This window comes from Microtus ochrogaster, linkage group LG1 (assembly GCF_000317375.1).
Source record: "Microtus ochrogaster isolate Prairie Vole_2 linkage group LG1, MicOch1.0, whole genome shotgun sequence".
Taxonomy (NCBI): Eukaryota; Metazoa; Chordata; class Mammalia; order Rodentia; family Cricetidae; genus Microtus; species Microtus ochrogaster.
The window spans coordinates 23,222,482-23,235,684 of record NC_022027.1 but is presented as its reverse complement, the minus strand read 5'-3'; the positions used below and the strand labels follow the sequence as shown (position 1 = coordinate 23,235,684).

Here is a 13,203-nt window from a genome sequence, read left to right as displayed (position 1 = left end):
AGCCAGTCTCAGATGATTTATCATTGCTAAACTTTCATGAGACTGGATGGAGGATGTTATCTAGTTTGCCTGATTTAAAGAAAAAATTGCCCTTGTTAATTGGGGGAGAAAGCAAGGCTTGTCTGTGGCCGCCTTTCAGAAGTCTTGTGTTCATGAAGGAGCACACTGTTTGGAATATTTCCTCAACTTCAGTGGGAAAGCCCTCTCCTATAAATATCTGCACACGTCAGACACTTTAAAAATCTTCCTAATCTGTGTTTGAAGGAAAATATTGCAGAAGAGTGAGGGACGTTAGCACTCCCAAACTGCCATGGGAGAACTCCACTGAGCTTAGGGGACAGTTTTCCCAAGGCTGTGATGGATTAACTACGGTCTCAGCTGTGTCTTGTAAGTTGATATCAAGAAATGGTAAGAGTCTTGAAACTGTTTGGAGGAACTTTTCTCCCTCGTCAGTGGCTGCTGGGTCCGCAGGATTCTGGGGAGTCAGACACTCTGGGGTTCATTCCCTGCCATGGTCAGGATTTCTGTCAATCCCTTTGACTAAAGATAAGCAGCAACTTGTCCAACTATTGGCTATCGACTGCTTGGAGCTCTCCACCAGTCTGTAATTGGCAATTAGCCTCAGGGTCCTGGCTCTGTGCTATTGTCTTCGGATGCTGATGATGGTTGCTGGAGGAAATAAGAGGCTTTATGGCCTCCATGCTGATAGTGGAGGTCTGGGTCCAAAAATATAAAAAAGAACAGGGGTTGAAGATAGAAATTAGACAGGCCACTGTGCAGCCTGAAAACATTTGAAGGGATGTGAATACATCTCAGTTGGTGGCATGCTGGCCTAACAGGGCAGAGGCCTTGGATCGACTCCCTGGTACCACTATAACCTGGGGTGCTGGCACACAGACCTGTAAACCCCAGGAATGTAGAGTGGCAGCAAGAAAGGTCTTGGCCATCCTGGGCTGCACGGGACTGTATCTCAAAACAACAAATGCTTTTAAAGCTAAATTAAAATTTTGTGCTTTGGATTGAAGAATCTGGCTCAACCAAGAAAAAAAAATAGCAATGGTTACAACGAAGATGTTGGAGAAGAGAAAATTTGCTTCTTTAAAAATGGGAGCAGTGAATAAATTGTTCGTCTGATCTTTGAAAATATAAACCATGACTTTCAGATTTGTCCTTTGCATACAGAATAGATGGTAAGCCTGTAACCTGGGAGAGTCACTTTCCTGCATTGGTGGCATAACTGGGCTTTTCCAGTCCCCTGCCCCTTCCACTTGCTCTTCTGTCTGCCAGGAAGGTCGTCCCTTCACGTTTAAAAAGAATGTGCGTCCTTGGAGACATCGTGGACCATCCTGTTTAGAGAGCTCACCGGGTCCCCACACGTGGCGACCCTGCTTCTCAGTTTGCCTCTGATTCATTGCAAGGTCCTCCTTTCCCTTCTGGATGTTGATGGGTGTTAACAGGAAGTTCTTGATGCTAGAAAACAGATGCAAGAATGACTTTCTTTGGCATTTGTCTTTTATTCCGTAGCCAGTGGTTAGCGAGTGTATCTTAGTGTTCCTTTTGCCGTGATATACACCATGGCCAAAAGCAGCTAGGGGACGAAAAGCTTTGCCTCTTATACTTCCATATAATAATCTATTGTCTAAGGGAGACAGGACAGGACCTTGGGGCAAGAGCTGATGCAGAGGCCATGGAGGGATGCTGCTTACTGGCTTGCTCAGCCTGCTTTCTTGACCAGGGGTGGCAGCATCTGCAGGGAGCTGACCCTTCCATATCAATCATCAATCAAAATGCCCCACAGGCCAGTCTGGTAGGATCATTTTCTCAGTTGAGGTCTCCTTTTCCCAGATGACTCTAGCTTGTGTCAGGTTGACATAAAACTAGCCAGCACAGCACATTTGATAGAGAGTAATGGCTTCCCTTTTTGTTTTCCTTGGCCAGTAGTTCTCAAAAGCCTAGGTTCTGGAATAAGCATGGGGACTGTTAGAGCTATTAATTCTTGCTCCTCCTCCCACCTGGGCCGAAAACTCTGGGCATAGCCCTGGGACACCAGGTAACCTGGATGTGAGGACTCTGGCCTTCTATCCCATGGGCAGCGTCCTGTCTCTCATCCTGTATCTCATCCTGTATCTCATCCTGTATCTGTGCCCTGGGCCCCAATGGAGAGCTTGGTCCAGGCTAGACAGGAAATGCTTCCAGAATCCTTCCATTCGTCTCTCCTCACAACCGCATACACTGGAAGCCCTGGGCACACGGTGGTAGCAAATGCCATTCGAAGACCTCGGGGAAACCGACTGTGCTCTGCAGTGCAGACCGTGCTAAATAGAGACTCCCAGCTCCTCCTTCCATGCTTCCTCCGCCCTCTGTGTAGGAGGGGCTGTTTCCAGCCGCCGGCCATGCTAGTTTGTTTTTCTTTGTCCCCTGGGTTTCAGAAAGAAAGGGTGACAAGAGTTAAGTGTGCTCCTCACCCTACAGGTCTCTAGGGTTGACCAGACCCTACAGGAAGCCAGGTGGAGTTAGGCAGTAGTGCCGGTGGCTGGAATGGGTGGGTCCTTGCTGTTCATAAATGGGCTTCTTGTTCCCATGCGAAGCATATTACTCTTGGCCCAAGAGGGACTTTGTGGGGCCATCAGCTTTGCTATATTTACTCCAGTCCCTATTTCCTGTTGCTTTATAAAAATTAAATAAATAAAATGAAGACAAAGGAGGGCCATGGACTCATTCTGAAAAGAGAGACCTGTGACTTTTCAGCTCTTGCCCCAATATGTCTCCTCTCAGCTTGTGGCAGTCTTCGGTGAGTTTTGGTGAAGGCAGGAGCCTGAGAACTGGGAGAAAGCATCTTAGGTACAAGATCGAATGGGAGAGAATCTAGGCGAAGCATGACAGGCATCAGTTTTGTGGTGTGTCTGAGGGCGGGGTTTCTTCCTAGCTTCCAGGAGGATACGCCATCTGGAATGACTGGGCCACTTTACCAGGCTGGATTAGGGAGGCAGGCATGTAAAGGAGGAGCTGCATTGCAAGAACAGTCATGTCTATGGACCCAGAATGCTGGGTGGTGGGGGCTCCAGGCCAGCATCCATGGAGAATATTGGTGTTATCGCTCAGTTTTGACCTTAGTTGGATAGGCTGCTTGTCTCATAATCTTATCCCTGTACCATTGTTTTGTTTTATTTCTCTGCTGATCATTTTATTTTATTTTATTTTATTACCCTCCTCTCCGTGCTGTCAATGCTGGTGGGCTTTGTTTTGTTTTGTTTTTTTCAGGTCTCTGAAAAAGTGATCCTGTTCTGTATCCGGACATGTTTTATTTCTTTGGTTTAAATCCATCAACTGTCTCCTGCAAGCCTTAGAAATGGGATAACAATTCTGCCTTCTTCTTAGAGCAACTGTGGATATGTCCTGTGTCCCTGTAGTGAAGGGCACACGATCCGCACCCAGCCAGCACCAGTGTCCTTTTTAATCCTCTTAGCATCTGTAGCGCACAGCCAGGCAATGCCGGAAAGGCCCAAATCTGCATTTGCCTTCTAGCGGGATCACCTTGAGATTAAATTAAATGGAGTCGAGTCAGGTCTTACATAGTGGAGCAGGCAGGACCTTTTCACCAACAAGGACCGCAGAGTCACAGCAGGAAGAAGCCAAAAAAATTATACGGACACAAAGCAGCTGTCTTGATTTGGGGTTGATTTGTGTTCAAGAGAAACTTAAGCAAAGGGTAGCATTGTGTTAGTGATGGTTTAAACGGCGTGTGTTTGTTTAAAAGTGATGAAGTGATTTTTCTTGTTGACAAGAGAGGTGGAGAGAGATAGACAGATGGACATTTAGAGGAGAAGAGGGTGTCTTGTGACAGAGGATGGCTGCAGGGCAGGCCTTGTCCCAACTGGCCTTGCTGGAGTGAGCTGGAGTGATTTTCACAAAAAAGTCTCCAGATTATCTTCAGTTTTATCCTTTTTCTTGCAACCATGGTGGGCATTTAACATTGTGATTTCTGTACTGGGCATTTTCCTTTGTACTGAAGTGGGCGAGCTTTAGTGGGTTGGATATCTTCCTATATTGCGGAAGTATTCCTGTCCTGTGTCCCGTTCTGTTCTGGGCAGCTGCTACAGTGACCTGTGTTTTACTGATAAATATCTGACATTCTAAGGAGCCATCTGGTTATTCCAGGGCCATTCAGATAGTGAATCCCTAGGGGATTCCCACTCATTCCCAGGTCAGGCTGTATAAAGCCACTGCTGGGTTCCTTGAATGGTCTGTACTTGTTGGAGCCATCAAGACTCTTGAATGAACCTTTTGTTTTTTTGCTTGTATCATCTTTGTACAAATTGAAAATATCCTGATCTGGCTAACGTGCATGCTTGTGTGTATGTGTGTCTGTCTGTCTGTGTGTCTGTGTGTGGTGTGTATATGTGTATCACAATGAGCATGTGGAGGTCAGAAGACCTCCAGGGAGCCTCCACTCTGCCCACTCAGTGCTGAGATTGTAAGTACACCCTGCCACACCCACCTTTCATGTGACTTCTTCAGATCATGCTTGGCTGGCAAACACTGCACCAAACTGAGCCGTCTCTCCAGCCTCTATTTCTTTTCTTGTGAAAAATATGCATTCAGAAATACAGATTAAGTATACAGATTAATAGATAATTATAAAGGAACCATCCATCTCACCAGTGATGAAATTTGTTAGAATATGGAAGACCAAAAGTATGCCCTTTTCTGATCAAAACTAACACCCCACCGCACCCCACCCCACCATACACACTTCTGGCGGTTGTTCATCGGTCTGTATTTTTATTTTGTATGTGGTAATTGTGTGTTTGCATTTTTGACAGTTTCAACAATTTATTTCTATCACTAAATAATGAACAGTTGGACTTTATCTGAGTGGGAATGTGGTGAATATAGCATCCTTTGTCTTCTTCCTTTTCTTCAGTGGCCTGCTGTGACCTTTGTATTCTTGTACGCAGCTGTACTTGGCTCATTTTTGTTAGTTGTTTATGCTGTTGTAATTTTCTCATTCTTCCATAAAAGGAGGTCTGAGTTGTTTTGAGTTGGGGGTTATTGTAATGTGGCTGCTGTGGTCTGCATACCTAATGTGTACGTGTGGGTTCTCTAGGACAGATTCCAAGTGTGGAATTGCTGGGTCGTGATGGAGCAATAACATCTTCATTAATTAATGATAGTCTTGTTTGCAGCATGCGCATGTTAAAATTCCCCTCCAGTGTGGACAGGTCTACAGGATGTATGCACGTTCTCTTTGGTTGGCCCAGCTGCCCTCTCATGTCGTGCCTTTTAGTGTTTGCCAAGCCGACAGCGGTGTGAGAATGTTGTGCTGCAGCCTGCCATACTGAAACTGCTCCGGAAACTTTCCGTGCGTTCTGCCACTCCAACTCTTTCACCGTCCTTCTTTGAGACCCTTGCAGTTGATCTTAGTTCCAGTTCTAAAACTGGGAAGCCAACAGGATCCCACGATGCACCTTTGCATTCTAATGCTGGCTCTAACACCAAGATCACTGGGGCATAGGACCTACTGAAGGGAAAACAATGTCTCTAATATCGATGGCTGTTAGGCTACTCCCACTGGAAGCTAAGAATATCCCATTGTGCTCTGGAACCTCCCAGCAGATCTAACAAAGCGTGCGTGATTCCTCAGTGACTTTCATCCACAAATGTGGAACCTGCGGCTGTGGCTGTAGAAGACTGTCTGTATCTCTGTTGACCTGTGAGGACAGTCGTGTATGCCATCAAAGGAAGTAGGACTTTGATCCTAAATGAATGTTAGTGGTCTGTTTTGTGACGACAGTGTACAGAACTCATTTCATCGGAGTTCTTCTTTTGTTAGATGCCAGGTTTGCCATTGGAAAACCTAGTTCATTCAGTAATTTCTTCCTTCTTTTCTTCATTCATTCACCCATATACCCATCCACCCATCCACCCGCTATTTAATACCTGATGAATATTGAATCTCAGCTGATGCATGAGATGGACACGATGTATGGGGTGCTTCTAGACAGGATGCTGGAACTGTGAATGTTGGACATTTGCCCACTTTTCCCACCATCGTCATTGTCATCTATTTTTAGCAACAGAATAAGCTCCCGTTCAAGTATTTTTTTTCTTAACACAATCTCAGCAGAAATCTAAAAATACAAACCAGGTTAAAGAAAAATGTATTGTGTTTGGTTCAACACAGAACAGCTCAAGTCCTACCATCTAGTGCAAAGTTTCTCTCACATAGTCTAGGTAGCAGCCTGGCTTAAGAGCCAGGGACCTTACCCCCTGTCCTTGGTCTGCCGTGACTTCATACTCCGATGGTGTGCGTGACTGTTCCTCACTCTCAAGTATAATGCGCAGACCTCATGAACCATGGAGGTAGGAACAGTGCCCTTTTCATCCCTTTCCCATTTTTGTCCCAGATCTCTTTGTCTGGGACCCATAAATGAGACCCTATAAGGGCACTCGCATACTCTAGATCTCTCCAACTTAGGTCCTCTGCATTTTACCTTCCCTGCCCCAGCTGAGATGCTAACAACGAAGGGATCCTGTTGAAATAAGAGCTGCGGAGCTGTGTCCCCAGCACCCTGCCGCCTGCACTGCTAGCTTTATACCCGAAATAATTACATGGAAACTGTATTCTTTTAAACACTGCCTGGCCCCATTAGTTTCAGCCTCTTATTGGCTAGCTCTTACATATTAATCTAACCCATTTCTATTAATCTTTGTAGCCCACGAGCTGGCTTACCAGGAAAGATCTTAACCTGTGTCTGTCTGGAGTGGGACAATCATGGCGACTCACTGACTCAACTTCTTTCTCCCAGCATCCTGTTCTGTTTTCTCCGCCTACCTAAGGGTTGGCCTATGAAATGGGCCTAGGCAGTTTCTTTATTAATAAGAAATCACTCCCACATCATTTCCCCTTTTTCTGTTTAAACAAAAAAGAAAGGCTTTAACTTTAACATAGTAAAATTACATATAACAAAACAGTTATCAAGTAAGAATTACAGTTACAATATTTATATCTATTTTATCCTTTAACATAACTAAGGAAAACTATAACTATCTATCCATTCTTTAATTTCATCAAAGACTCCAGAAGGATATAATATTACCTAAGCAAATAAAAAATAAATGACAGAGACATCTCGCAGCCTGGACAGTCACTCCCACATCAGGATCCCAAAAACAACCCATGTACCCCCCCAAGAGGTGTAATGGGACGGGGACTAGAAACACATCTGGTTAGAGTTGTTTGGGCAAATTTTGTTAACTTGGAATCGCATACTCATGCTTCATTTTCCTATGGATAGAGGGCAATGTTTCCACCGTAATTCCAGACTGGTGGCAGTTTTGCCTCTGTCAAGCTAAGATGCTGGGGCACCAGTGTGGATTCACATCTGTGCCCATGGACTTACCCACCCTCTTCGTTTGGCTTCTCTCTTTCTTCTCTCCTGTAACAGCTTTGGTAATGTGTACCCACATTACACAGTGATGTTGTATTGAGCATGACCCACATGCGGTCTCACTGGGAATGGAGTAAAACATTCCGGCTGTTTGTACGGCTGTGTAGAAAAGGGCTGAGCCCTTAGAATAGAACAGTGCTCAAATCTAGAGCCCAAGTGGTCAGTCTGCCCACACAGACTCTGGCAGCTCTGTGACTTCTCCACGACCTTTCCATTTCTGAATTCCTTGCTCTACTTTTTTCTCTTGTACGTTTTAATCCCTTTATCATTCAACTCAAGGACAAAAATAAAGAAAAACAAATGCTTACTCAATAGATAGGGAAAGTACTGCGGTGGGTTAAGTGTGCCAGGAATTGTCCAGTGGGGAAGCTCTCTTTGGCACCCATTGTGCTTAAGGGTTATTTATTGAATCGGAATGCCTTTGGACCCCACAGACGCTTGCCCGTTGGGCACACTCCCCGCCATTCTGTAGGGCCTCTCACTCCCACCTTCTTCCGTGTCTCTACATTACCGGCCCACTTGCAAAGCCAGTCTGGTCCTCTGTTGAATCCCACAGCTATTTATTTCAGTTTGCTTTTCCTAAAAGTGTGCAATTCAGAGTCCCGGAGGCCTGAAAAAGACACTGCTCCTTTGTGGGTGTTTCGATGCAAACACAGTGCTTATCTATAGAAAGTGGTTGCAGAAATTTAGACTTATGGCCAGGAAGGATGTGTCATGCCAACCAGTCATCCTTCCGGATTGACAGCGGGATCCTGTAGGCTCCGTATGTAAACGTGTGGAGTTTGCCTGCATGGTTGGTTGTGAATCGTAGAGCTTTAGCTTGGGGCTCTTGGAGGTGAGGGGTGGCTTGGAAAAAAGGTCTTTGTGCCTGTCTTCACAGATGGCACACAGCCTTTCCAGCTCTTTCTGTTCCCTTCTCTATTACCCTTTTGTACCACACTTTATAGGCAGGTTCTTTTCAGTTGAACGTAGATGTTTCTGTTTCTGAGATTTACCTGACTTTTGGAAGCTTAATAAAATTCTCTTTTTCTCCCATTTCTCAGCAGATATCTGGAGCGATCACTCATTTCAGACGGATCCAGATTTACCGCCGGGCTGGAAAAGAATCAGTGACATTGCTGGGACCTACTACTGGCACATCCCAACAGGAACGACTCAGTGGGAGCGGCCTGTCTCCATCCCAGTGGACATCCAGGGTTCTAGGAAAGGCTCTCTTAGCTCTGTGACGTCATCTCCCACCCCAGAGAATGAGGTAAAGCTTAGTAGATGTAACTCAGTTTCCCTTTAGACTAACAGCCTCTGCCCTGATGTGTCACTGAGGGAAGCCTTTTGATGGCCATGCATGTTGTGTTTGAGAGCTCAGCAATGCAGCCTCTTAGAAAATAGTGTTAATGTCTGTCGTTCAGGGCTATTTTCACTCTTAATAGATTCTGGTCTCTTGACACCCCATCCTAGGTACCAAAACAAGAGGAGCTGATTAATGGGAAGTGGTTAAGTTTCCCTAGGGCTCACAGAGGCTGCAATTTACTCTGCAGGTACCATTGCATGGTGCTGGATCCATGAAATATTTACGAATAGAAGAACATCTCTTGGCCAGACATGTTATAATTACCACGTATCTTATTAGGCTTGGGTTCATTTGCTAGCATGCAGAAGATGTCTTGCAGGAATAACCCTTGAGAGCACTTAAATGCTTAATTCCTATTTAAGGAGGAAAAAAAGAGATGTGTTTATTTAGCAGAAGTGACATTATTTTGGAAATAATTAGCAGCGTAAATTCCGGGTATCCCTGAGGAAGAAATCGGGATGTTTAAACAAAGAATTGAGGCCTTAAAAAATTTCCTTGTGACATCCATTCATGTAATGATTCCTGCAGCAAATATTTGTCGGTCCTAGTAATAGCACGCTCAAGAGAATTATCACCAGGAAGGTCACAACCATGTGACAGCTCACTTCATTCATTCATTCATTCATTCATTCATTCATTGTTTATTGCTATTGATGGCTACTCTAGCAGGCTCTCTTTCCTGCCCTCTCCCCTTTGTTCTGTTGATACTCTTTTGTTCTTTAAGCAAGCCCATTTTCTTTTGGTTTGAGAAGTGAGTGCCTTTGAACTCTACCAAACTGTCCTGCCCCCACCACTCCTGTCATCCGTCCTGCCTTTTAAAGTAGCCTACATCTCGTTCCTGACTTTTCTGATTGGTGACCTGTTCTTCTCTGGGAGGCAGTAAGACTAGTATTGTACCCAGCTTTCTGCTTTAGGGGGCTTGGATGTCTCTTTCCCAGCCCTAGCCCCGGTTCTCCATCTTTAGACAGAAGGGTTGGCGCTAGATGTGCTGTGTTTGGTAGACAAGAGCCTCGGCTGCTTTGGACTCTGCCCTGTTCATCAGGCAAGTGATTCAGCGCGAGTGAAGCACATAGGATCTTGCTGATTAGCACTAGACGGTTTTGATAGCTTCCATTGAAGCCTAATAGTTCTACATCCTAAACAACTTCTCTCCAGTGACTTGTTCACCCTGTGTTAGGTGTGCTTGGGATAAAAGTAAGCCAGTGCAACGCTAGCCTTCAACAGGTATGATGTGAAGGCGTCTGCATCCCGCCCCATCTCAGACATACCCTGGACCTGAACTCTGCACTGCAGATGGGCTCCCTGATGCAGAGTTAGCCAGTATGTGCCTCTGATCTTGCTAAAGCAGGCTGAGTTATTCTGTCCTAATTGTTTGGTTGTGTTCGACAGTAGAGAACCCACAACCAGGAACACACAGCAGCACCCAGAGCCTCGGAATCCCTGGCCAGAATTCTTCTCAGTGTCTCTGCCTTTAGGTTTTCAATGTCCTCTGCCTCCTGTTGTCCCTAAAGTCGGGAGGTTGAACTAACTCAAGACCCACTCCCTATTCCAGGTGCTTTGTGCCCTGCATACTTAGAAGGAAGCAAGTCCTTCTTGTGCCTGCCTGGGGGCGTCCAAGGAGTGTAATCTGAGATTGTGTGTATTGGATTTTTATGTCTTTGATTAACATGGTCAAGCTTCATTTCAGTGTTGTCTGTAAACGTCTTAGGAATGTAATAGGACTGGGCAGCTGGCACTGGGTAAAACTCAGGGAGTAGACGGTGTCTCTCATCTCTGAGGCTCTTGGGGTCCACTCTTGCCTGTCCTTTTCCATTCTGCGCCTGCTTCCTCCTCCCACCCACTGTCCAGGGCCCCTTCCTAGGCTCCATAGGACTTGGAGCGTTCAGCCTCCTCGTTGCTTATGAAGAATTGTTGGGTCTGAACGGGTACCTAGTGTTAGAGCACTTACCCAGCATGCACAGGGAGCTGGATTCTGTCCCAGCACTGCAAGGGACAACATTAGAGTAGTGTTTTATAAACACTGTGTTTGACCCTTCTAGGGCTCCGTCATGGCAGAGAAGGTAGCCTCTGAGAGTCAGGAGGTGAGTGGCCATGTAGTAGTAGTACTGGTCCCCTGACCACTTTGCATTCTGCCCTCTCTTGTTTCCATGTGTGCTTACTATGCAGTTTTCCCCCTCAGTGGAACTTTTTTTAAATGAATGGTTTTAGAAGTTTCAGACAGGCGGTGACTGACTCATACCCAGCCTTTGTTTGGTTGTTTGCAGACTTATTTGTTTATGTTTTCACTCTAATGCTGGGGATCCAACCCAGAACCTCATGCCCGGCAGGCAAACACATTACCACTACCATTTTGTGGATTATTTACTGGTTCATACATTCATTTGTCTGCTGATGCATCCATTCTGGTACCTCACAGAGCTACTAAGCTGCCACCAGCCCTCTGATGGACGGACACTTCTCAGATGAGTAGCTCTAGCTCTTCCTCAGTTGAACCTTTGGGTTGTTTGCTTCATGCACAGTTTCCGCCGTACGTGAGGCATCTGCTAAGTCATACGTCCCCGCAGACTGCGGAGGCCAGTGCGTTGTCACTACAGGAGCAAAGGGATGAGCGGACAGAAAGGAGATGAAATTGGGGGAGGCAGCCTGCCACATAATATACCCAGGGCATGGGAACCTTGAGGGTGACCCCACACCACGGGCCCCAAGAGGATGCACATGTGTTCAGGGCCCGGCCGGGGTCTTGTCCCATTATTCCCCTCAAACACATACCTGTCACCAAGGGTAGTTGTCACTCCCGAACCGAGCTAGTATTGGCAGAGTTAACCTTGAACTTTGAACCATTACCCCCTGCTCCCACCCGGGAGTGGACACGCTATGTTAGAAAGCGTGGAGATTCTCAGATCTCCGCATCTCACCCACAGGGAGGATGGTGTGACACGCAGAGCCTTCCAGAAAACGATTTCTTAATAACGTCGTCCCAGGTGCCGCTGACAGCGGAAGAGAAATGACTATTTCTCCGGCACCAGCTCTTTGATCCCTAAATAGAATCTATTTCAACTAATTTCAAAACATGAGGGAAAAAAAGAGCAAAATGTTAAGAGAGAGAGAGAGAGAGATAGCGGTAGCTTGTAATGTGTCCTATCAGAAATGCATGTTTTCACTTGAGCTTTCTTGTGAGCTGGCTGGAAAAGAAAAATCAGATAAATAAGCGCCAAATCTGTTGACGGCACAGAAACTTGAGGACCGCAGGCTTCCTTACAGTTTGAAAATTTTACATCTCGCTTTCCAAAGTTCACCCGGGAAGTGTTAAGCACATCGAATAATGTTTCCGTTTCCAGCGCACGTGCCAGCCGGTATTTCTGAAAGTTCATCAAACTGGCCGAGAAGTATTTGCTACTGAAAGTTGGCCCACATCACTGTTCCTCCCCTCCCCTCCTCTCCCCAGCCATTTACTTGTTCCAAATTACCTCTAAAATTGTGTGGATGTGGAATTTTAAAAAGAGGGGAGGGGCATACAAGATATATTTTATGAATAGCTCTTGGCCTGGGGCCAAGATTTGCTTAGAATCTTTCTGTGGAGATTGCCAGGGTTTCTTAAGAAGTGTAGAGAGTGAGACCCTCAGAGGAGACCTTGTCTCCTTAAGTCTCTCTGCTTGCTAACGTGCTTGTGACCTAACACACTTGATAACCTAAACAGTTATCAGCCCCAGGGAGAGCACAATGTCCATCCTCGAAACCTAGGTATTTCCATGTGTCCCTGGAGTAAGGTTGCCACATCAAAGGACCATTCTGTCATTTCACCAATCAAGTGGGTATGGCACCCAAGGGCAGGAAAGAACCTCAGAGGTGGGCCTTGTAGATGCCAGGGCAGCATCTCCCAGCCTGTGAGCTGAGGGCGAGTTCCTGGACCTTTTGTTGGTTCTGCTCCAGGTGCAGAGCGCTAAAGAGATTTGTAATGAGCAGAAACGTATTGCCTCGTAGGCTGGGGGTCTGGGTTTGAGAAACTGCATCTAATGAGAGCCTTCTTGCTGCTGCCTCATCCTCCGAGCAAAGAGGAGACCAGAGGACAGCCTGGGACTGTTAAGTTTGAGCACATTGGTGGTTAGCATTAATCTCCCACCATGGAGCTGATGACCTTACCACCTCCATTAGTCCCCATCCCATCCCCAACACTGCTACACAGGGATTATTTCTCAAACAGGGTTTTAAAAGGACCCAACAGGGTTTTAAAAGGACCCATCTCAGACATAGCACATGGTTAAGACAGCTTCCTCCTAAGGCTTTCCAGCCCCTGAGAATCCATCCTCAGGAACACATTGCTGGCTTTTTGAAGAAGGACCTTTTCCAGCTGAAGGTCACTGGTCTGTTTCTCTTTGATTTCTGGAGTTGTTAACATCATATTTG

At 46.0% G+C, this 13,203-nt stretch overlaps 1 protein-coding gene across 16 annotated transcripts in view; it reads left to right on the top strand.

The window, feature by feature from the left end:
• Apbb2 (amyloid beta precursor protein binding family B member 2) overlaps nucleotides 1-13,203 on the top strand; it is a 337,583-nt gene that overhangs the window by 227,815 nt on the left and 96,565 nt on the right. For 8 of the 16 annotated variants that reach the window (XM_026785186.1, XM_026785184.1, XM_026785188.1 and 5 more), the window contains exons 6-7: nucleotides 8,495-8,703; nucleotides 10,839-10,880. In XM_026785186.1, the coding sequence (XP_026640987.1) occupies nucleotides 8,495-8,703; nucleotides 10,839-10,880 (251 nt within the window). The remainder of the gene's footprint in view (nucleotides 1-8,494; nucleotides 8,704-10,838; nucleotides 10,881-13,203) is intronic. The other 8 variants (XM_026785194.1, XM_026785192.1, XM_026785193.1 and 5 more) reach the window with 3 other exon arrangements.